Raw genomic sequence first — 21,826 nt, forward strand, 5'->3', positions numbered from 1 at the left:
TGTAGTTGTTTTGTGGGTTTCTTTTTTGGGGTGGGGTATGACCCAAAAGAATTCACAGAGTTCAAGGTTCAAGGAGCTCTCCCGCAGCTGGGAGACATCAGGCTTCACCATTTCTTTTCTCACCCAAACCAGAATTTCAAACCATGGGGTGAAATAACATCCAGTTGTTGTTTTGCTTCATGTGAAAGCTAGTATCTTTAAAGAGTTACAGTGCAATTTAATTTGTGTTAGACCTAAGTCCTATTGAATACAGTGAGCTTACTCCCAGGTAAACAGGGTTAGGGTTGCAGTCTTACAAACCAGATTCTTTTGAAAAGAAGTCTCTACCTTCCTTTCCCCCCTTGGTTCCTGCATAGCCTTTCCTCTCTCCCCCCCTCGACTCTTTATTATTTGCTAAATATACAACAACGCACCTATCTAGTGACAGCAGACACATTTCCTGATGAAGAGCTGTTTGTTCAAAGTGTGTTGGGATTTATACAAACAGCGCTAGTAAATTATTTTAGCAAAAATGTACCTGGTTCACTCACAGGATGCTTCCCACTGCTGCACATTTTCATGCAATACATTGACACAGCCAGCATAGGAAACAGGCAGACCAAAATTGAATGAAGTTAGATATGCTGGTATGGGCGTAACCTCAGTTGCCTGACTTGTTAGGAAAGCAGGAAAACTGGCATTTTATACTATTTCAGGGCTTCTGTTGATCCCTTGTCTTCATTATTATTATTATTATTAGTAGTAGTAGTAGTAGTAGTAGTAGTAGTAGTAGTAGTAGTAATAGTATTTAATAAAGGTTTAAAAGTTGCAGTAAAATGAAATCCATTAAAACTAACCATAAAATCAGTAAACTTACTTAAAATGCCAGCTGGAATACAAAGGTTTTCACCAGATGCCGGAAGTTCAACACTGTGCCCTCAGGTGGGAGGGAGTTCCACAGAATTAGGGCCACAATAGGCCATGTGTCTGAGACCTCGATGATTAGGTTGTGATCTAAAGAGTCAGGCGGTCCTTCATGTATCCTGGACCCAAGATGTTAAGGACTTTGAATGTTAATACAAGACCCTGAAACAGAGCTGTGTGTCATCAGCAAAAGTGCTTAACACTGTGCCCCCAAACTCCCTGATGGCCACCCCCAATGGATTCATGTTGATGTGAAACAGCATTTGAGATAAGAGGGTGCCTTGCAGCACATCATAGCGCAAGGATCATATGGCTGAGGTGCAATCTCCCATTGTTGTTCTCTGGACACGGCCCTGTAGTTAGCAGAATCACTGTGAAACAATGCCCCCACCCACCCCACAAAGCCAGTTCAGGAGGACACCACAGTCAAAAGCCATTGAGAGATGCAGAAGCAGAATCTCACTCCCCCTGTCCTGCTCTTGATACAAGTCATATATCTGGGCAGCCAAAACTGATTTGGTCCGAGAAAAACATGCCCAATTAAGATTAAAATAGATTGGGAAGGAGGGAGTTGGAATAATTCATTTCATATATTCCTTTTCTTAAAAAAATAATATCTTCACCGATGTCATGAGCCGTTTTTGAACTTAAATAGTAGTGATGAGACTACTGTTTACTACTTACTGGGATAATGGGGGATTCCCATTTATATAAGAGAATGAAAGAGCTGGCAGTGAAGGTGTTGGGTCACCCTGCCCTACTGAAGTGGTGATTCAGAGAGAGACTGGTCTCTGCACTTCAAGAAGGATGCAGACAAAATGGAACGGGTTCAGAGGAGGGCAACAAAGATGATCAGGGGACTGGAAATAAAGCCCTATGAGGAGAGACTGAAAGAACTGGGCATGGTTAGCCTGGAGAAGAGAAGACTGAGGGGAGATAGGATAGCACTCTTCAAGTACATGAAAGGTTGTCACATAGAGGAGGTCCGAGATCTCTTCTCGATCGTCCCAGAGCGGAGGACACGGAATAATGGGCTCAAGTTGCAGGAAGCCTGATTTCGACTGGACATCAGGAAAAAAACTTCCTGTTAGAGACATACGACAATGGAATCAATTACCTAGAGAGATAGTGGGCTCTCTGACACTGGAGGTCTTCAAGAGGCAGCTGGGCAGCCATCTTTCGGGAATGCTTTGATTTGGATTCCTGCATTGAGCAGGGGGTTGGACTCAATGGCCTTATAGGCCCCTTCCAACTCTACTATTATATGATTCTATGAAAGGGTGCCTTAATAAACCACAAGCCACCTGCTTGTCCGTGAGCTGGCTAGGAGGTGTGCCTAAGGCTCTGGGAAGCTCCAAGCTGGTGTGTGTGTCCCAACACTTTGCTTTGCTAATTAGGATACCGGTAGCATTCAAATACTGCTGCTCTTTGATGAAACTTTTGGGGGGGCAGCACAGTAGCAAGTGTGGCCCCTGTTGGAATAGGCAAATGTTGCATGGTCACTTTAAGGGATATTTGGGGAATATCCCATGTACCTGTTTTACCATGATGTAACTTCCTAATGAGTGGGGGTTACTTACCTGACTTCGGCCTCCTTTGTCCTGGGGGATTTTTGAATATTCTCTTTTTGCTGATCTTCCTACCATTGAGAGAGGCTGCATGGCACAGATGCTCTCTCTAAGAGCATCAATACAAACACCAAGATGGACTGGGACTTCTGTATTTTTCTTTCTTCTAAGCTAGAGTCTATCTTCTTCTGAACACGTGAAGAGGTTGTGAGTAAACATTCTTTTCTTTTACCTAAAGGATTGTGTCTGCTGTTATTTATATAGAGAAAGATGGGCCTGGTTTACATCTCATTCTGCTGCTTGTATTTTTATATCTCTGCTAAGAAATAGGACCAACCAAATTAGTTCCTATTTCTGTGTGTATTTTTATAATACCGAACAGCCCCAACCAACAGGAATCATAAGTTGAGCAGGGCTGTGATCCAAATATTAATAAGCACACATTGCGTTTGCTAACCAGCAGGCAAGGCAGTAAAGTCACCACATATGTCTTGTGGGTCTCCAAAGGAACTAGCACCTTGTAAAAGTGACCTCACTTTCCCCTTCAGCAGAGCTTTAGTAGTCCATGTTGAAAGGCTTTCCCAGTCTGGTTTGGTCAAGTCTGTCCAGACTGTGCTGCCAGGCTCTTGTTATGACTCGGAAACATTTTTTTTTATTTCATTTCTATTTATTTTTGCTAAATTTAGCATTTGTGACTTTGAATCCGTCACACAAAGATTCAGTCTGGTTCTTGGAAACACCTTTGAATGCTTTTGCTGGAGTCTGTATTCTCTACCCTAAATCCCTAGAGTTCTCACATCCTCCAGCATTTGCACAAAAATATGTATTGGGAGAAAGGAGGATCTGGCGGTGGGAAATCCTTTAATCCTGATCTTATCTGGATTGCCTTCCCAAATACAACCTGTCCATCAGCTGATTTGCCATCTATCTGTCTGTCTGTCAAATATATACCCCACCCTTCCTTGCCCATGTTGGTGAACTCATCAATAATAGAATACAATTAAAACTTTTGTTTTTTTTAAAAAAAAACCCTCCTAAAAACAATTAAAATGTCTTCATTATTATTGTTATTGTTATTTGATTTATATCCCGCCCTTCCTCCCAGCAAGAACCCAGGGCGGCAAACAAAAGCACTAAAACATTAAAACATCATAAAAACAAACTTTAAAACACATGCAACCAAAACATCTTCAAAACCATTACTTAAAAAAAGCTATCAAAACATATTCTAAGATTAAAAACATTTTTAAAAAGAAAGTTTAAGAACATATTAAAAAGCAATTCCAACACAGATGCAGACTGGGATAGGTCTCAATTTAAAAGGCTTGTTGAAAGAGGAAAGTCTTCAATAGGTGCTGAAAAGATAACAGAGATGGTGCCTGTCTAATATTTAAGTGGTGGAATTCCACAGGGTAGGTGCCAGCACACTAAAGGTCTGTTTCCTATGTTGTGCAGAACAGACCTTCTGAGGCCCTCACCTGCAGAGCGCAGTGATCAACTGGGTATATGGGATAAGGTGGTCTTTCAGGTATCCTGGTCCCAAGCTGTATAGGGCTTTGTATACCAAAACTAGAACCAAACTTGGCCCAGTAGCAAATGGGCAGCCAGTGCAATTCTTTCAGCAGCAGGATGACATGTTGGTGATACCCTGCCCCAGTGAGCAGTCTCTCTGCCACATTTTGCACCAGCTGCAACTTCCAGACCAACCTCAAGGGCAGCCCCACATGCAGCACATTACAGTAATCTAGCCTGGAAGTTACCAGTGTGCGGACAACAGTGGTCAGGCTATCCCGTTCCCAAAACGGCTGCAGTTGTCTTACCATCCGAAGCTGGTAAAAGGCACTCCTAGCCACTGAGGTTACCTGGGCCTCTAGCGACAAAGATGGGTCCAGGAGCACCCCCAGACTACGAACCTGCTCTTTCAGAGGGAATACGACCCCATCCAAAGCAGGCAACTGACCAATTATCTGAACTCAGGAACCACCAACCCACAGTGCCTCCGTCTTGCTAGGATTCAATCTCAGTGTATTGGCCCTCATCCAGTCCACCACTGAGTCCAGGCAGCAGTCAAGGGCTTGCACTGCCTGTCCAGATTCAGATGTTATGGAGAAATAACTGCTGACACCTCACTCCAAATCTCCTGATGACCACTCCCAAGGGCTTCATATAGATGTTAAATAGCATGGGGGACAAGATGGTACCCTGCGGCACCCCACAGCACAACTGCCAGGGGGCTGAAAGACAATCACCCAATGCTATTATCTGAGAATGACATTGGATATAAGATCGGAACCACTGTAAAACAGTGCCTCCAATACCTATCTCACCAAGTTGGCCCAGAAGGATACCATGGTCAATGATATCAAAAGCCGCTGAGTGATCCAGTAAGAATAACAGGGTTGCACTCCTCCTGTCCTTCTCCCGATAAATGTCATCCATCAGGGCGACCAAGGCTGATTGAGTCGCATAACCAGGCCTGAACCCAGACTGGGATGGGTCAAGATAATCTGTTTCATTCAAGAGTACTTACAATTGCTGAGCCACAACCCTCTCAATCACCTTCCCTAAAAAGAGGGTATTTGCAATGGGGCGGTAGTTGTCACAAACCAATGGGTCCAGGGTGGGCTTTTTCAGGAGTGGTTGGGTCATCGCCTCTTGCAAGGTGGCTGGAACCACTCCCTCTCGCAATGAAGCATTGCACACACCCTGGATCCACTCGGTCAACCCCCCTCTGCAAGCTTTAATAAGCCAAGAAGGGCAAGGGTCGAGAGGACACGTTGCTGGCCGCATCAACTCAAGCACATTGTCCACGTCATCAGGCCACATCAACTGAAACCATTCCTAAGAAGTTGCAGCAGGTGTTGCACTGGACACCTTATTGGGGACTACAGTAGATGTGGATGGGGCATCAAGACTGTTACGGAGGCGAGCAACTTTACCCTCAAAGTCCCTTGCAAACAATTCACAGTGGGCCTCCAAAGGGTCGAAAGCGTCATTTCCTGGAGTTGATGTCAACAGACTCTTGACAATACGGAAAAGCTCCATTGGACGGCTACTTGAGGATGCGATGGAGGCAGAAAAGTGGACCTTCTTCGCCACCCTCACCGCCACACAGTAGGCATGGTTATGATGTTTTACTTGTGCCCGATCAGCCTCACAGCACATCTTTCGCCACTTGAGCTCTAGCCATCGTCCAGCCTGTTTCATTGCCCTTAGCTCACTGGTGTACCAAGGTGCAAGCCGGGCTCCACAGTGCCGGAGAGGGCGCTCGAGGACAACCGTGTCAAGAGCCCAACGTGCCTCGCTGTTCCACAATGTGACAAGGGCTTCAGCAGGGTCACCGACTCTATCTACTGTGAACTCCCCCAGGGCATTCCGGAACCCTGTGGATTTCATTAGGCTCCATGGGTGGACCATCTTAATCTGTCCACCACCCCTGCAGGGAAGGATCGGAGCTACAAATCTAAACTTCACCTGGAAGTGGTCTGACCATGACAGTGGGGTGACATCCACCACCACCCCATCTCCAGACCACCCCTTCCTCCATCTGGAGCAAAAACCAAGTTGAGGGTGTGCCCTGCCCTATGTGTTGGGCCAGTGGGAAGTTGAGACAGTCCTTTAAAAACACCTACTCAAAGAAGCTCCCTTTCCACCCTCACTCAGGTTCCGCTTGGTGTCAAGGTGGCTCCCCCATGTGGTGAGCCACTGAACTGCAGATGTAAACTTCTCAGCGAAGTGCCATCAGGCCCTGGTCACCAGCTTCACCCTCTCAGGCTACCCTTTGAATCCGCCCAAGCAAGAAGGAGTATAAAGGGTTTTCTGTTTCAGCTGAACCTTGCCTGAGGTCTGGCATGGCCCTGTATCCTTTGGTTGCCCTTCAGTCCTGACTTCTGAGAGAGAGACAGAGAGAGAGACAGAGAGAGTGAGTGTCCCGTCCAGAGCCGAAATAATGAGTCTGGAGTGTGTGTGCAAGTAAATCTTGTTTTATTAGAGTAGTGGATACATCCAAGGCATTGTGCTTCATAGGAAACCCTACGCTAACTCACTAGAGTCCCTAACTATACTCTAGACATGCTCTGCAGCGTGTGAAGGAAGTTGACTCAGCGACCCCCCACTGGGAGCGGCAGGCTTATATAGGAAATGTTTTCGAATGTAATCTCTGACTCCTTCATAATTCCTGTCTTTGCCCTATCCATTTCTCACGGCGACGGGAACGAGGAGACAGGGGACACGCATCCAACAGCTCATCTGAAGACACCTGCTCCCGAGCAACGGGCTCAAGGTCAGGGGGCGGTGCCACACTGGAATCCTCCTGGGAACTGCTTGGTAAAGGAGGAGCTGGCACTGACTCTGAAGCTTCCCCCCACAAGTCCTCTGCATCAACTGGGGGCGGTGCGCTCGGCTCCTCGGAAAGGGCGTTACTCATGGGAACTGGCTGGAGAGCAGGCTGCCCCCCTCCCGCACGATCCTGCTCAGACACAACAATCCCCAACTCTGCTTCTTCTGGCTGTGGAGGTGCCTGAAAGTCATGCCTCCCCCTTTCCTGTCCCTTCTGAGTTGGCTGCAGCGCAACAGAGAGAGAGATGTGCGTGCGCACACGCACACACACTCCTTCTGAGGCTAAGTGGATAACAACCAGAGAGAGGGCCTTCTCCGTGGTGACACCCAAACTGTGTAGCTCTCTGCACAGACATGCTTGCCTGGTGCTATCTTGTTCTCCTTTTTTAGACAGTAGACATGTTTTTAACAAAATTTAAAGTTTCTTGTATTTGGCTTTCCGCCCTGCTCTTTTTGCTGTTCTTATTGTGCTGTTTTCTGCTGCACAATGTAGTGCTTTTAATCAATGTTTTCATAAAATCATAGAACCATAGAGTTGGAAGGGGCCTATAAGGCCATCAGGCACCCCCTGCTCAATGCAGGAATCCAAATTAAAGCATACCGGAGAAGTGGTGGTCCAACTGCCTCTTGAACGCCTCCAGTGTCAGAGAGCCCACCACCTCCCTAGGTAATTGCTTCTATTGTTGTACCGCTGTCACAGTTAATCTGGGTTCCTGTAACTTGAGCTCATTATTCCTTGTCCTGTGTTAATTGTGTTTTCAGGGGATGTCTCAAGCCACCCTGAAGGCTTTTTAAATCACAAGGCATAAAGCAGGAGTGGGGAGTCTGTGCTGGAGGCTATAATCTGTTCGGGGGCAGGCGGCGGGCTCTGTATCATTGGTGGGCAAGGCTGGAGATGCACGTGTGAATGCAGGTATGCACCGTGCACCACTCATCCATCCCCCCTCCCCCCCAAAAAATCCTCAAAACAACCCTAGTAGGTTGAGAGAAAGGCCAAGGGATCGTGATTGGCTCAGTGTCACCCAATACGCTTCATAGCCGAAAAGAGAAATCTGGGTCTGCCTGGTCCTAATCTGATAATTTATGCATATGAGCCAGTGTGGTGTACTAGGACGTAGGATTCCAGGGTTCAACCCCCCACTCAGTCATGACGTTTGTACTGCAGGACCTTCTGACAGTCACTGTTTCTCAGCCTGATCTACCTCCCAGGGTTGTTGTGAGCATAAAATGAGGAGGGGGAGAAACATGTACGTTACCTTGAGCTCCTTGGAGGAAAGGTGGGATATAAATATTGTAACAATAAGCAAACAAACACACCCTTAGGTGTGCTAATAGTCCAATTCAGAGTGGACCCATCAAAATTAGTGGATATGGCTAACCATTAATTTCAGTGGGTTGCATCCATTGTTATATCTGCTCAAACCCAGGACTGTTGGTTTGTTTTTTATAATACTCCCTAGTATAGAGTACATGGGCAGTTCTTGTTGCCCGTGCCAGCCTTTTTTCCCCCCGAGACCTACCTGCAGCACTTTTACCAAGGTATGAGTACGAACACCTCATTTTTTACCGAAAAAGCACTGTCGAACCCATTGAAATTAATGTACATGGCCAACTCAGGTCCATTTACTTTAATGGGTCCACTTGAACAGAGCTTAGCTAAATACAGCAATTAACTATGATGCACCACAATTGCTCTCACTTGGTTGATGCACCGCCCAGCAAATAAAACATCGGATTACTAGTCAGTCTGGCCTCTTTCCCTGTGCTTCAGATGTACGTGTTTTTGTTTTTAAGCACCGCGTGCACATTTATTCAATTAAATCTACATCTGTCCTACTAGGTTTTTCTTCCTTTGTTTTTTGTTTTAATAAGAAGAAAAGTTGCAACAAATGCTTCACAGAGGAGGGTGGAGGGGGTGGAGCAATGCCACTGATTTCCAGCTACACTGGAAAGTCCTTTCCCCTTAAGTTCAATTGGAAAATAAGTCTCAAATTATGTACCTCATTTGCCTTGGGGATGGAGCAGCAGTAGCAGAAACGCTCCTTTCCCCCTGCTGTGAGACGCCTTTTGTCGCTGAGCCGAGATCTCACCAAATATTTGTGTTGGATGTGGTTTCCTCAAGCACGGAAGAGTTACAAGGCTTAGCCACTGTTTTGGATCCTGTGCTCAGCACAGCTTTCAGAGACATTTGCTTTTCTTGGGACTGCAAACAATGCCAGGGTGGGGGTTTTTTTGGTTTTTTTTTGGGGGGGGGTGTCTCAGGGTCTGTGAAGGAAATTATATTTTGTTCATCCTCCTCCCACCCTCTACAGCCCCCCCTCCCCTCACCAGGAGCCATCGCTCCATAACTCCACTGGAGGGCAGCAGAAAGTCACAGGAGGAAAAAACAAAACAGATTTTAAAGCACAGTAAGCCCTAGCTGAAAAAGTTCAATATTTAGGTACGGATGCTTCATGTATATAGTGTTGCATGTCTCCCATCTCCAAGCAGCGGGAGACATCAGAGGTGGCAGCATGTTCCCTGGGTTGGATTTCCTTAGCATGAGGAGCACCGGTGACCGCCGTCTCTTTGCAATATATGGTTTTATTTACACATATATACAGGCTGAGTTCACAGCATTAGCAACCCAACAGATCTTGCTCCCCCATTGGGTTTCTAGGGGGCTTTCCAAAATAGCAGTTGTAGTTTCAGCACAGAGAACAAGTCAAGCCTCTGTCTTTCCAACAAGACTCTTCCCCAGCCTGCTTTTCTATCCATAGTAGCCCTACCCTCCGTTCTCGAAACACTGTGGCTGTGTACACACTATACATTTAAAGCACTCCCCCCCAAAAAAAAAGTATTCCTGGGAACTGTAGTTTACCTCTCACAAAGCTACAGTTCTCAGCATCCTTAACACCCTTAATGTGCTTCAAATGTATAGCCGCCAGTCTTTTCTGTGGCAGTACACCTGTACTTGGCCATCTTATTAGCTTTGTAAAAAGATGCTTAGCAGGCCATGTACTTAACAAAATGACTGGCTTGACCACTTCAGCAGTTCTGCTACAGAATCTCATATATATATATAAAATCACAGACTTGAATGGGACCCAAAGATGACATCCAGACTAATGCCCCTGCACTCATAACACTATATCTGCCATGTCATTACATGTGAAAGTTGCATACACATAGGTGCTTAAAATAGTACAGGCTTTTGCTTTCCCATGCAGGGATCTTTGTCCATGTTGTGAAGTTTAATGCTGTTTTTTTAAATGGTGATTATATCTTGTACCTTGAAAGCAAGAAGTACCCTCACATCTGCATGCTGACTCCACTTTTCATCCAAAAGAATACTCCTGTAAACAGAACTGTTACACAAGGAGGCATTTACAGTTATGCCCCTTCCTGGTATTCTGCATTCCCATGTCTCTATAAAGGTTTGTTCACATGTGCAAACTGACAATGTGGGTTATCCCAAGCCCATAAACAGAAAAGGACTGTCCTGAAAGTTCAAATTGTAAGATTTGTTGAGCTCCTCCAGAAGACCTATTTATTGACTCACTTGTCCAAAGCTTACATGAGGCTAGCCACAGACTCCGTGCACACCATACACTTAAAGCATGTGGGTTCTCCCAAAGAATCCTGGGAAGAGTAGTTCACCCCTCACAGGGCTACAATTTCCAGCACCCTTAACATATCACAGTTCCCAGGATTCTTTGAGGAGAACTCATGAGCGGTGTAGTAGTTAGAGTGTTGGACTACAAACTGAGAGACCAGGGTTCGAATCCCCACACAGCCATGGGTGACCTGGGGCCAGTCACTGCCTCTCAGCCTCAGAGGAAGGCAATAGTAAACCACCTCTGAATACCGCTTATCATGAAAACCCTAGTCATAGAGTTGCCATAAGTCGGAATCTACTTGAAGGCAATCCATTTCCATTTCTCATGTGCTTTAAACATTTGGTGTGTATGCACCCAAAAGTCTGGTCTTTATTGAGCATTCATTCTGATTTGGTTGAGGTGGAGGATTATACTTCCTGTTAAGCATTCAATCATCCCACACTTTTACTTGCATTTCCCCATCACTTTCCTAAACACATAAGTTGTTTAAATGCTTTGTTGTGCCAAGGTGACAGAGTGTTTCAGTCTGTGGTGTGCACTGGAATACCTCCTGTAAGATAGCCACAGTTTAGAGGCACCTGGAGGGGTGGGTGGGCTAGGAGATTTGTGTATGTGCGTTTTGTTTTTAAAAAAGCTTGGCTTCCATTCAGAACCAGCACTGCCATTTGCCACCGAAATGTATCTGGGGCCCAGCAGTGATGGTGGTGAATGTTAGTGCAGCTGGGAGTGGGGGGAGCTTCCAGCCCTTGGGGCCCTTGACCAGTGCCTAATCTGGTGGGCTGCTCGCACTGGGCTTGTATGATGTGCTGTCATACTTGATCTCAATCCGTTAGGGAACAAGCAGGCTAGAAATGCAAACATTACTTAAATGCAGAGCTTGGAAAAGTTACTTTTTTGAACTACAACTCCCATCACCACAATCCAGTGGCCATGCTGACTGGGGCTGATGGGAGTTGCAGTTCAAAAAAGTAACTTTTCCAAGCTCTGCTTAAATGAAATAGCTACCATTGGACATTGTGGTTCCATGTCTTCCAGAGGACGCAAAAGCCTGTTTTCCCAAGCACAAAGCCAAAGCAGTCTTAGGCTGCAATCCAATACACGCTTACCTGGGAGTTAGTCCTATTGAACCCAGCAGAGCTTACTTCTGAGTAGACATGTATTGGATTTCAGCCTTCAAAAGCATCTTTTTCCCCCCGTGTGCAGGATCCAGCTTCAGCTCTCATTCTTCCTGCCTTGAATTTGTGGCTGTAGAATATCATTGGAAAGCTAGTCATTACCCAGTTCCCATAGCCCAAGTTTCATTTTGGTTTGCAGCGCCTGCTCATGAAAATGGAAATGAACTGCCTTCAAGTCGATTCTGACTTATGGCGACCCTACGAGTAAGATTTTCATGGTAAGCAGTATTCAGAGGGGGTTTCCCATTGCCTTCCTCTGAGGCTGAGAGGCAGTGACTGGCCTGAGGTCACCCAATGAGCTTCATGGCTGTGTGGGGATTCAAAAAAGGGGGAGCTCTGTGTCCTATTACTGGTGTCTTGGGTTAACCCATTCCTCTCCTCATCCCATTCCAGACTTGGTTTTCATTACCCCCCCCCCAAAAAAAATAAAAAAAAAAATAAACCACCAGCAGCAACAATAGCAACTCCTAGTTAACCACTTCTTTTTGCAGAATTGCTGTCTGGAATGTAAGTTTCAATACAGTTTGTTTTTTTAAAAAACAAAACTTTTTTAAAAAATACAAACAGCTAAACAAATCAATACAATACCTAGAGGTTTTTTAAAAAACCAAAACACATAATTCTGCCAGACATGAGAAACAGTGGATAGTGTTCAGTGCTAGTCCTATGCAGAGTAGACCCATTGAAGTTAATAGACTTGTCTAACCTAAGTGCATTAATTTCAATGGGTCTACTTGGAGTAAGACTTTGCATTAATTTAAGTGGGTCTACTTGGAGTAGGACTTAGCTACATGCAACCTATTGTGTTTGTGTGGAGGGGTATAGCTCTAATTTTAAGAGCCTTTAAGCAGCCTAGAGCCACCTTTTGAGCACTTAATCCCTTTTGGTAAACAATTTCATCCCCCCACACACACTTTTTTTCTTGAATCCGTGCTGTCTTCCTGCATACTGAGATATATATCATTCATAAGCCTGTTTTGTTTATTTTGGTAACTCACCTCAAATCCCCTTGAAAGACTGGTGTGTCCATGTGGTCTTCCAGCGATTACCCTGGCTTTCCCTGACAACCAGGCAAAGTGGCGAGGTTTCGGGGAGCAGGCTTCAAAGGCTTTAGACAAATGGATGCTGCATTTATTTATTTGTTTGTTTCCTAACTGGCAATCCTGTGGCTGGATTGCTGCATCTCGCTGCATGCGGGAGCCCTTGAGGCAACTTCTGAAACCTTCTAAAGAAACCCTTGCTGGTGGTGTCTGCCTTCCATTTGGTTGTTGGAGGAGTGTGTGCATGCATGGGAACCATGCTACATCTCCCAAACAAGTATGCCCAGTTTACTTGTGGACCACATTCCCTGGGTCAGTGTATAAAACTAGTGTAAGAGTGGGGGAACCTGCGGCCCTCCAAAAGTTGAACTGCAGCTCCTATCTGCTCTGTCCAGCATGGCCAATAGTAAGGGATAACTGGAGGTGTCATCCAACAACACCTGGAGGGCACAGGTTGCCCCATTTGCTAGTGTATTGACTGCTTGGAAGCAAGATGCTGGAGGTTCTTTCTCAACCTACATCCCATTTGGAGTTATTTCTACCAGAAGAGTCTCCCCATGCTTGAACCATAAAGTGTGGGGAGTGCTCAGAGGAAAATATAGAAATTTGACTTATACCACATCAGATTTTTTTTCTCTCTCTGACTGACTCAAGGCTGTTGTCCAGGGCCTCTTCAGCCCAGCTTCTTGAGAGCCTTCTTGCCACAGTCGCTGGGGACTGATCTTGCGACTTTGTGCAAGCAAGGCATTTGTTCTCACTAACCTATGATTCATTTACCCCAGTGCTGTCTACTCTGGGGTGGGGAACCTGCAACATGTTGGACTGCAGCTCCCATCATTCTTGACCATTGGCCGTTAAGGCTATTGCTGATGGGAGTTGTAGTCCAGCAACATCTGGAGGGGCACAAGTTCCCCAGTCCTGGCCCACTCTGACACTGGTAGTGGTTCTCTGCGGTCTGAGGCACAGGTCTTTCATTTGCCCACTTCCTGGTCTTAGAATGAACCTGGAATTTTCTGCCTGCAAATCATATGTTGTACGACTGAGCCCTTCCCTAGTGAAGACATGAGATTTGACTTATGTGACATACAGTGAAGAAGGTGATGTATATTGAGTCAGATCATGGTCTGTCTGACTCCTCATTGGCTACCTTGACTAATAGTAGGCCTCCAGGGTTTGATAGGAGTTTTCCCCAGCCCTACCTGAATATTCCCAGGATTTAACCATTGACCTATGTCCCTTCCCCAGAGAGAACACAGACAAGACAAGATGTTGGTCCAGCTAGCTCAACATTGACGGGCAGTGGCTCTCTAGGGTTTCAGACAGGGTCTCTCCCAACCCTGCCTCAAGAAGCTGGGAACTGAACCTGGAACCTTCTGTGTCCAAAGCATGTGCTCTGTCTTCTGAAGCGGCAACCAGAGAGAATGTCCTCGTGGAATGATGAGATGGTTAGGTGTTGCTCCTAGTTGATGGAGGATGTCCCTTGCAAGAGACTCCTCATCACTGTTCCTCAGTTGTTTTTGTGGGCACATTGTTTATTTTAAAAATTAGTTTGCAAAGTTTTGACAGCAGCTCAACAGCAGTGTTCCCAATAAAACATCTTGATTTGGCAGAAATGGATACATTAGCCAAAGTGATTCATAGAAGAACCAGATCTCAGCAGATAATTAATAGTGCTGAGAAATGCTTTTGTTTTATTGCTTATGCTCCAGTTTGGGTGGAGAAGGCGGGATAGAAGTGAATTCATATAACCTTTTTTGATTATTTATAATAAAATGGAAGGGGATTGTGTTCCCCGATACCCCAAAAGTGGCTCCTCACACCCATACTCAAATCCACTTCCCATTTGCCAGCCCCAGCCCCTGTGAATCTGAGGATAGGGCAAGAGAAAAATTCTCAGCAGCACCTCCAGTTGGGGCCACAGAAGGTCTCGGTAAGCGTCCCCTGAAAAATCCACAGAGCTCAGTTACTGTTTGGACTGGTTCGGACCCTCCAACATTGAACATGCCGCCTTAAACATGCCCACATTTCAATGGATGCCAGAACTGGGCAACCACCATCCCTCCTGTTCTCAACAATGGGGAGTTGCAAAGAGTTTCTCTCTGTGAGGAGCATGTCAGCGACTGATGAACAACTATCAGATGGATCCACAGTTGGTGACAGAATCATACTCAAAGAGTGCTTATCAGTGGTTCCTCAAACTGGGGAGAGGTAACGAGCTGGGTACCACAGAGCTTGGTCTTGGGCCCAGTGCCCTTCAACATTTTTTATGAAAGACTTGGATGAGGAGGTGAAGGGAATGCTTATCAAATTTGCACGATACAAAATTGAGAGGGATAGCTAATGCCTTGGAAGACAGAAACAAAATTCAAAGGGACCTTGATAGGCTGGAGCATTGGGCTGAAAACAACAGAATGAAATTTGACAGGGATAAGTGCAAAGTTCTACACCTAGGAAAAAGAAGCCAAATGCACAGCTATCAGATGGGGGATACTTGTCTCAGCAATACGTTATGCGAGAAGGATCTTGGGATTGTTGTTGATCACAAGCTGAATATGAGCCAACAGAATGATGTGGCTGCACAAAAGGCAAATCCTGTTTTAGCCTACATTAACAGAAGTGTGAAGTACTAGTTCTCTCTATTCAGCATTGGTGAGGCCTCATCTTGAGTATCGTATCCAGTTCTGGACACTTCACTTTAAGAAGGATGCAGACAAACTGGAAAAAGTTCAGAGGAGGGCAATGAGGATGATCAGGGAACTAGAAATAAAGCCCTGTGAGGAGAGACTGAAAGAACTGGGCATGTTTAGCCTTGATAAGAGAAGACTGTGGGGAGATATGATGGTACTTTTATTTATTTATTTATATGCCGCCCCATAGCTGAAGCTCTCTGAGCGATTTACAGCAAGTACTTGAAAGGTTGCCACACAGAGGAGGGCCAGGATTTTTTCTAAATTATCACAGAATGCAGGACACATGATAATGGGCTCAAGTTACAGGAAGCCAAATTTCAGCTGAACATCAGGAAAAACTTCCTAACTGTTAGAGCTGTATCACAATGGAACCAATGACCTAGGGAGGTGGTGGGCTCTCTAACGCTGGAGACATTCAGGAGGCAGCTGGACAGCCACCTGTCGGGGACGATTCAATTTGGATTCCTGCATTGGGCAGGGGGTTGGACTTGATGGCCTTGTAGGCCCCTTCCAACTCTACTGTTCTATGATTCTAAGTGCCTTTTTCCCACTGATTGGGGAAGGGGGCATGCCAGTACCATTTTGTGTTCCTATATTTTGTTTCTGCCCTTTTAGATGTGGCAGCAGTTTTGTGTTATCCATGCCCCCACAGCAGCCATTTTGTGAGTGGCGCCCACTGCATTGTCTCAGAATTCCCCATTTGCCCATACATATTGCCATTAAGGACATATCTTCTAATTGCTCACCCTGATCCAGGAGTTTTGCTAGGAATCAGGCAGTGTCACCTAACCTGGTGTGGCCTGTTGAAGGAGTCTTTGCCTGATGTGGCTGGTCTCCCCTCAGTTTCCTCCCTTGGGCAGAGCTGGTCAGTGGCCTACAAGACTGAATTCCTGTCCTAAGATTCCTCAGGTCTCTAGTTCAGGACCCACTGTGGGTCAAATCCAGAGAGTTGGCAATTTTGTTTCACAGCAACCCAAGAAATTGTGAGAGCTAGGAAGAGCACCCCTCCCCCCCAAAAAACCCACAAATCACACACCACATTTTATTCTCTATTAATGAATGCTCCAACTGCATCCCTGCACAACCATCAATTGCAACCATATTTGGAGCACTCCAATGAGCTCCCCTTTCTCTGTGCAGGATGGAATTGTGCGAAATGTGTCTGTTTGCAGAATGCACAGTGGAGCACGATGGAAGCATCACATATACTAAATGTGAACTTAGGTGCTTAGTCACGGCAACTCTCAGAAACAAGAAGGAGGTATCAATATGCTTGGGAGAAATCTTTAAGGTTTGCAAAATTAGGAAAAAAAGTATTACAAGATAAATCTCTCACAACAGCTCAATGAGAACTGAGTATAGTCAGGGGCCACAGAATGCTGTGTTTTTGTTTTTTGGGGGGAGCATGGAAAACTGAGGGGGGGACAGAGTATGGAATGGATTATACAAAAAAAGAGCATGGCTGGCTGGAACTCTAGACAGGAGTGTTCCACATTGCGTGATATTTTGTTGCAGGTCCCAGTTGTTATATATAATGTAGAAAAATCTTGAGACTTAACTTTACTCCTTTATTTCTGTTCCCTCTCGTTCCATCCCACCTGTCCCTGCTCTGTTCCTAAACCAGAAACGACTGAAATAGGTAACAAGAAGGAGCTGAAGTCCATGCCGTTCATCACCTACCTCTCGGGCCTGCTGTCTGCTCAGATGCTGTCAGACGACCAGCTGATATCAGGTGTGGAGATCCACTGTGAAGAAAAGGGGCGCTGCCCCTCGACTTGCCACTTGTGTCGGCGCCCAGGCAAAGAGCAGCTGAGTCCTATGCCTGTCCTCCTGGAAATCAACCGTGTGGTCCCTCTGTACACGCTGATCCAGGACAATGAGACGCGGGAGGTAAGCTGGAACATGGGAGGCTGGTCCATTAGGGAAGGGGTCCTCAAACTGTGGTCCGCAGACCACCAGTGGTCCACAAGCTTCATTTGGATGGTCCACGACGTGTCTGTGGATTTGTGGTTGAAGACAGGAGATGGTGCATCCATCCCATTAAATGTTCATATTGTTTTTTAACTGTATGCTTATTGGATCTTTTATTGTGTTGTTATATTGCAATACAAATTCTCTGGAATACAATAAAAACAATATTAAAAAAGAAGCAAATAAAAATGCAGTTAAAAATCATACAGCAAATAACAGAGAATATTACAATTGCTACAGCAGGTACAAAAATCATTAAGTGGTCCAGCCAAACACCCAGCAATTTTCAAGTGGTCCATGAGGGGAAAAGTTTGGGAACCACTGCATTAGCAGAAATGAAAGGTGATCTCCCAAAACCTTTGGTTCCCCCACCGCCTGCCTGCCTTCTTACTTACATCCAGTCCAATGGATGTCCCCAGCTGTCAGCTTCCTCCTCAATGTTGCCCTTGCAGAACTCAGCAGGGAGGAGGAGGAGGGCAAAGTCAGAATTTGGTGGTGCCGCCTGTCATTGGCTCTGGCTCCACCTAATGCTGGCCTCTCTGCCGTCCACCTTACAAGTCCCAGGAGGCTCCACCCTCCACTGAGCTGAAATAATGACAACTATTATTAATAACAACAACAGGGGTGACTCTCTTATGGCCCTCCAGATGTTGTTGGACACCAACTTCTATCAACCCCAACCTGGCCAATAGTCAGGGATGATGGGAGTTGGGGTCCAGCAACATCTGGAGGGCCATAGGTTAGCAACCCCTGAATAAAATAATAAAGGGCATTCTCCTGCCTCTTCGTTCCAGTGCTCCATGGCTAGTCATGCTGGACTCTAGTGGCTCCTGCCAGTGCCGTACATGTGGTGGAGATAGCTAGGGCCTACCCAGGGATTTCATGGCACTCTTTACTCTGTTTTCCTTTTTTTTTTTTTATGGTCATGTTCTTTTTTCTGCCTAGTTCTCTGTTGTGTTTCTACGGGGCAGTTTGTTCCTTTGGTCCAACATGTTCAAGTTTTCAGCTATGTCAAGGTGATGGAATACTCAGGCTTCTGAGTCTGGTTACGCTGACGGTTTTCCTTCTGGGGGTCAAGGGGTCATCCTTTCTCTTCCAGCCAGTCTGGAGGGTGGGATGGCTCCTCCCCCTGGGTGAGGTGATCCGAAGATTAGACCCTGCCTGTCGTGCCAGTGGGAGGTGCCCTCTAGGAACCCCGGGAAGAGAAATTCAGGCCAAGAATTTCCATTTGTTCTCCTCCCTGCTGAGTTCTACAAGGGTCAATACTGAGACTGAGGAGGAGGAAGGTGACAGGCAGGTAGGTAAGAAGGCAGATGGGGGCTGGCAGGCTGAGGTTGGTGGGGCAGTGCTCTGTTGGCTTTAATGGGCCAGCCTCCACTGACTGGATGACGAAAGCACCACAAAGCACATTTGCTGGCAAAGGTTTGTGCAGGAGTGGAGAAAGGGGAGAGACTCTGTGTGATTGGGGACTTGCGTGGACATTTCTTATTCTTTATAACATCTCAGCAGGCAAACACAAGGGGTTTTATGCCTTTAGAGAACGACATCTCAAAATCTTCTAAACAAGAAGGAGCAGGCACTTATGTCCCTCTCCTCAAAGGTGATATCTCTGTGATGTGCTTGGATCAGAGCTGAGCTCCTTCTGGATCAGTTCTCTCTATAGGTGATAGATGGCTGTTTTACTGTTTCTCTCTCTCTCTCTTTGGTTCATCTTTCAAGGCTGCATTGTGACATACAAGTGCAACTTTCTGATCCAAGTTGTTCTTTGGTCCATCAAGATTATACCAGGTCAGACTGTCTACTTAACCCAGCATTGTCTAATCTGGCCAGCAGCAGCTCTCTAGGGTCTTGAGCAGATGCCTTCTCCATACCCACTATCTATTTTTAACGGGAGGTGCCAGGGATCAGTCTTGGAGACTTTTCTGCCAGTGAAACAGGTGCTCTGCCACTGAGCTATGATCCATCTCTGTATATTTGTATTCATATTCCTTGAGTGAGGGAGTTTTTATTTCCCTTTTGGCAGAGGTCTTTCGTAAATCTGCTAGACATTTTGAAGCCTAAAGCTAACAGGGGTGCATTATGCAACCCAAATCCCCTTCAGTTAGTTTTACGGACTCTTCTATTTTTCTTTCGTAACAACCCCATGGGAGGCTGTTGGGATGTCTCTTACTGTCCACTTGAGGGCAGTGTTATCCTAACAGGTAAAGGCAAAGTTTCTCAGTGACCCGTCTTGAGGTTAGCTGCTTGGCTGCCCTTCTTCCTCGCTGTAGAACACTCAAAGAGCTTAAACGTTAATTACATGTGAATCTATTTCTCCCTCCCCTTCCCCACCATTTCAGCTCGCCTCTGCCTCCTGCAAACTAGGCTGTCGTTGCTCCATCCAAAAAAGACAGCCCTGTTTAAAGTCACCTATTAATATTGCAGCCTGCACTTGATTAAGGCACTTGGAATGCACCAGCTTGCAGCAGCTGTGGGTGTGTTGGGTGAGCTGCAGGTCTGGAAGTTTCCCAGTGAGTGGAGGTATGGCCTCCGTGCAGGTCTTGCTGATCTACTCTCCTTCCCCACGGATCTATCCTGCTGGGACCCTTTTTCTTCTCTGAAATAGTCAATCTCATGCCTTCTTCTTCTTACATTTGCCAGTCGCTTTATACAAAGCTTCAACTTGACTTAATGAGATAAATATTCCTATAAATAAAAGCAGTTTCAATCCAGGAAAATGTAAAACAATGAACCATGCAAAATACATAAAATGCTTATCTAATAACACCACCGTAGGACGCAACTTAATTACCAAAGGCCTGAATAAACAAAAAGGGTCTTAGACCAGTGCCTAAAGACTGACAAGGATGGTGCCAGGAAAGAGTATTCCACAGATGGGGGGGCCACAACTGAAAAGGTCTATTTTCATGTGTCCATCCTCCGCACCTCCCTCGGGCGAGACACACAGAGAAGGGCCTCTGATGAAGACCTCAGGGTCCAGGCTGGCTCATACAGTGTGAGCCCTTCCCCTCCTGCGATTCTTCCATGACAAGTAACATTTTTGTAAGGCACGAAGCACCACATTCCCTTTTGTGAAATACATGGACGAATAGCTACCTAGCTCTAAAGTGTTCTCTGTCCACTCTAGTGAAATCTGCTGAAGTACATAAGAAGAGTCCTGCTGGATCCGGCCAGTGGTCCATCTAGTCCATCATCCTCTTCTCACAGTGGCCAACCAGATGCCCATGGGAAGCAGCCCGCAAGCAGGACCTGAGCGCAAGAGCACTCTCCCCTCCTGTGGCTTCCAGCATCTGGCATTCAGATGCATCCTGCTTCCAACTGTGCATAGTCATCATGTATACTGACATTTCCCCAAATTTCACATAATTTTGCTGCTAGGACCCAGGTTTTCAAGGAGTTTGAAATTACAATTTATTTGCAAGGAAAGTAGTATATTGGAAAGGATGATGTTGAAGAAGAAGAAGAGGGCAATTTTGCCCCAGGGGATAATGGGGGGGGGCAGAGGGAAGCATAGAGTTTTGCAAAGTACTGGCAGTTAACCATCTACATTCTTGAAAGTCCTAGCCCTAGTATTTTCTGGCCTCAATGATTTCACCAGAAGCCACTTGCATTATCTCAGTCCCTTCTTATCTTAACAATGAGGTCTAGAAACTTGGGGGGGGGATCTGAAACTCAGGTTATTTTTCTCTCTGAGTATGGACCATTTTATTAATTTGTAATTTACCTTGGGTATATGTTTGAAAAAGAGGCAAGAAAGAGATGACAACCTTCTGAGGGCCACATACCAGGTGTGTGTGGTACCAGAGGCAAAAGTGGGTGGAGCAATACATGTGAATTCTACCTTGATTCAGTAGGCTCCTTTCTATACACCCTCATGCACCCCTCTGTCCTCCATTCAGACAAGCTAGAGTCATGATCAGAATTCAAGGGTGCATTCCAGGCAGGCCAGTGAGAGGTGTGGTCTGGAGAGAGTTCTGGGAGCCAGTTAGTGAGCCCTGGAGGGCCACAGTTCACCCCCAGACCTGAGGTTTCTCATCCCTGCCTTAGCATCTGGGACATTGCTTTCCCCAATCCCCTTCTCTGGAATTAATTCACTGCATTAGCTGGGAGGGGGTCCATGGAGGGTGATGCTTCTGTCCCTGTCAGCACAGCTTGAAGTGAGCTGTTCCTGGCTCTTATGCCGGAAGCCAGCTCCTAGAATAAACCAAACCGACAGTGACTGATTAGTCCCTGCAGAAGCCTCCTGGCCTTGCCCAGAGTCCGCCTCAGCCATGGGGACTGCTGGAGGTGGGAGTGGAGGCGACAGGATTTGCCAAAAAAAGACGGCTTGCGGTGGGTGGGTGGGAGGGAGTATGAGGGGGCATGTCAGGCACAGGGAGCAGGGTGGTTCTTGAGGCGAGGCAGGTTTTTGTGCTATGGGACAGAGGGCAAGAGAACACTCGAGTCACACCCTGGGCAAAAAAAAATGTTCCCTTATTTTGTGGGAAAAGGAATGAGGTTTGCCAGCAGACAATGGGTAAACATTAAGGACAGCAATCGGTG

At 46.1% G+C, this 21,826-nt stretch overlaps 1 protein-coding gene across 6 annotated transcripts in view; it reads left to right on the plus strand.

Moving 5' to 3' along the window:
- Positions 1–21,826, plus strand: part of ASTN2 (astrotactin 2) — a 773,365-nt gene that overhangs the window by 571,562 nt on the left and 179,977 nt on the right. For all 6 annotated transcript variants that reach the window (XM_061604310.1, XM_061604311.1, XM_061604312.1 and 3 more), the window contains one exon: positions 16,938–17,203. In XM_061604310.1, coding sequence (XP_061460294.1) covers positions 16,938–17,203 — 266 coding nt within the window. The remainder of the gene's footprint in view (positions 1–16,937; positions 17,204–21,826) is intronic.

Source organism: Rhineura floridana, chromosome 20, assembly GCF_030035675.1.
Source record: "Rhineura floridana isolate rRhiFlo1 chromosome 20, rRhiFlo1.hap2, whole genome shotgun sequence".
In the NCBI taxonomy this organism is placed as follows: Eukaryota; Metazoa; Chordata; class Lepidosauria; order Squamata; family Rhineuridae; genus Rhineura; species Rhineura floridana.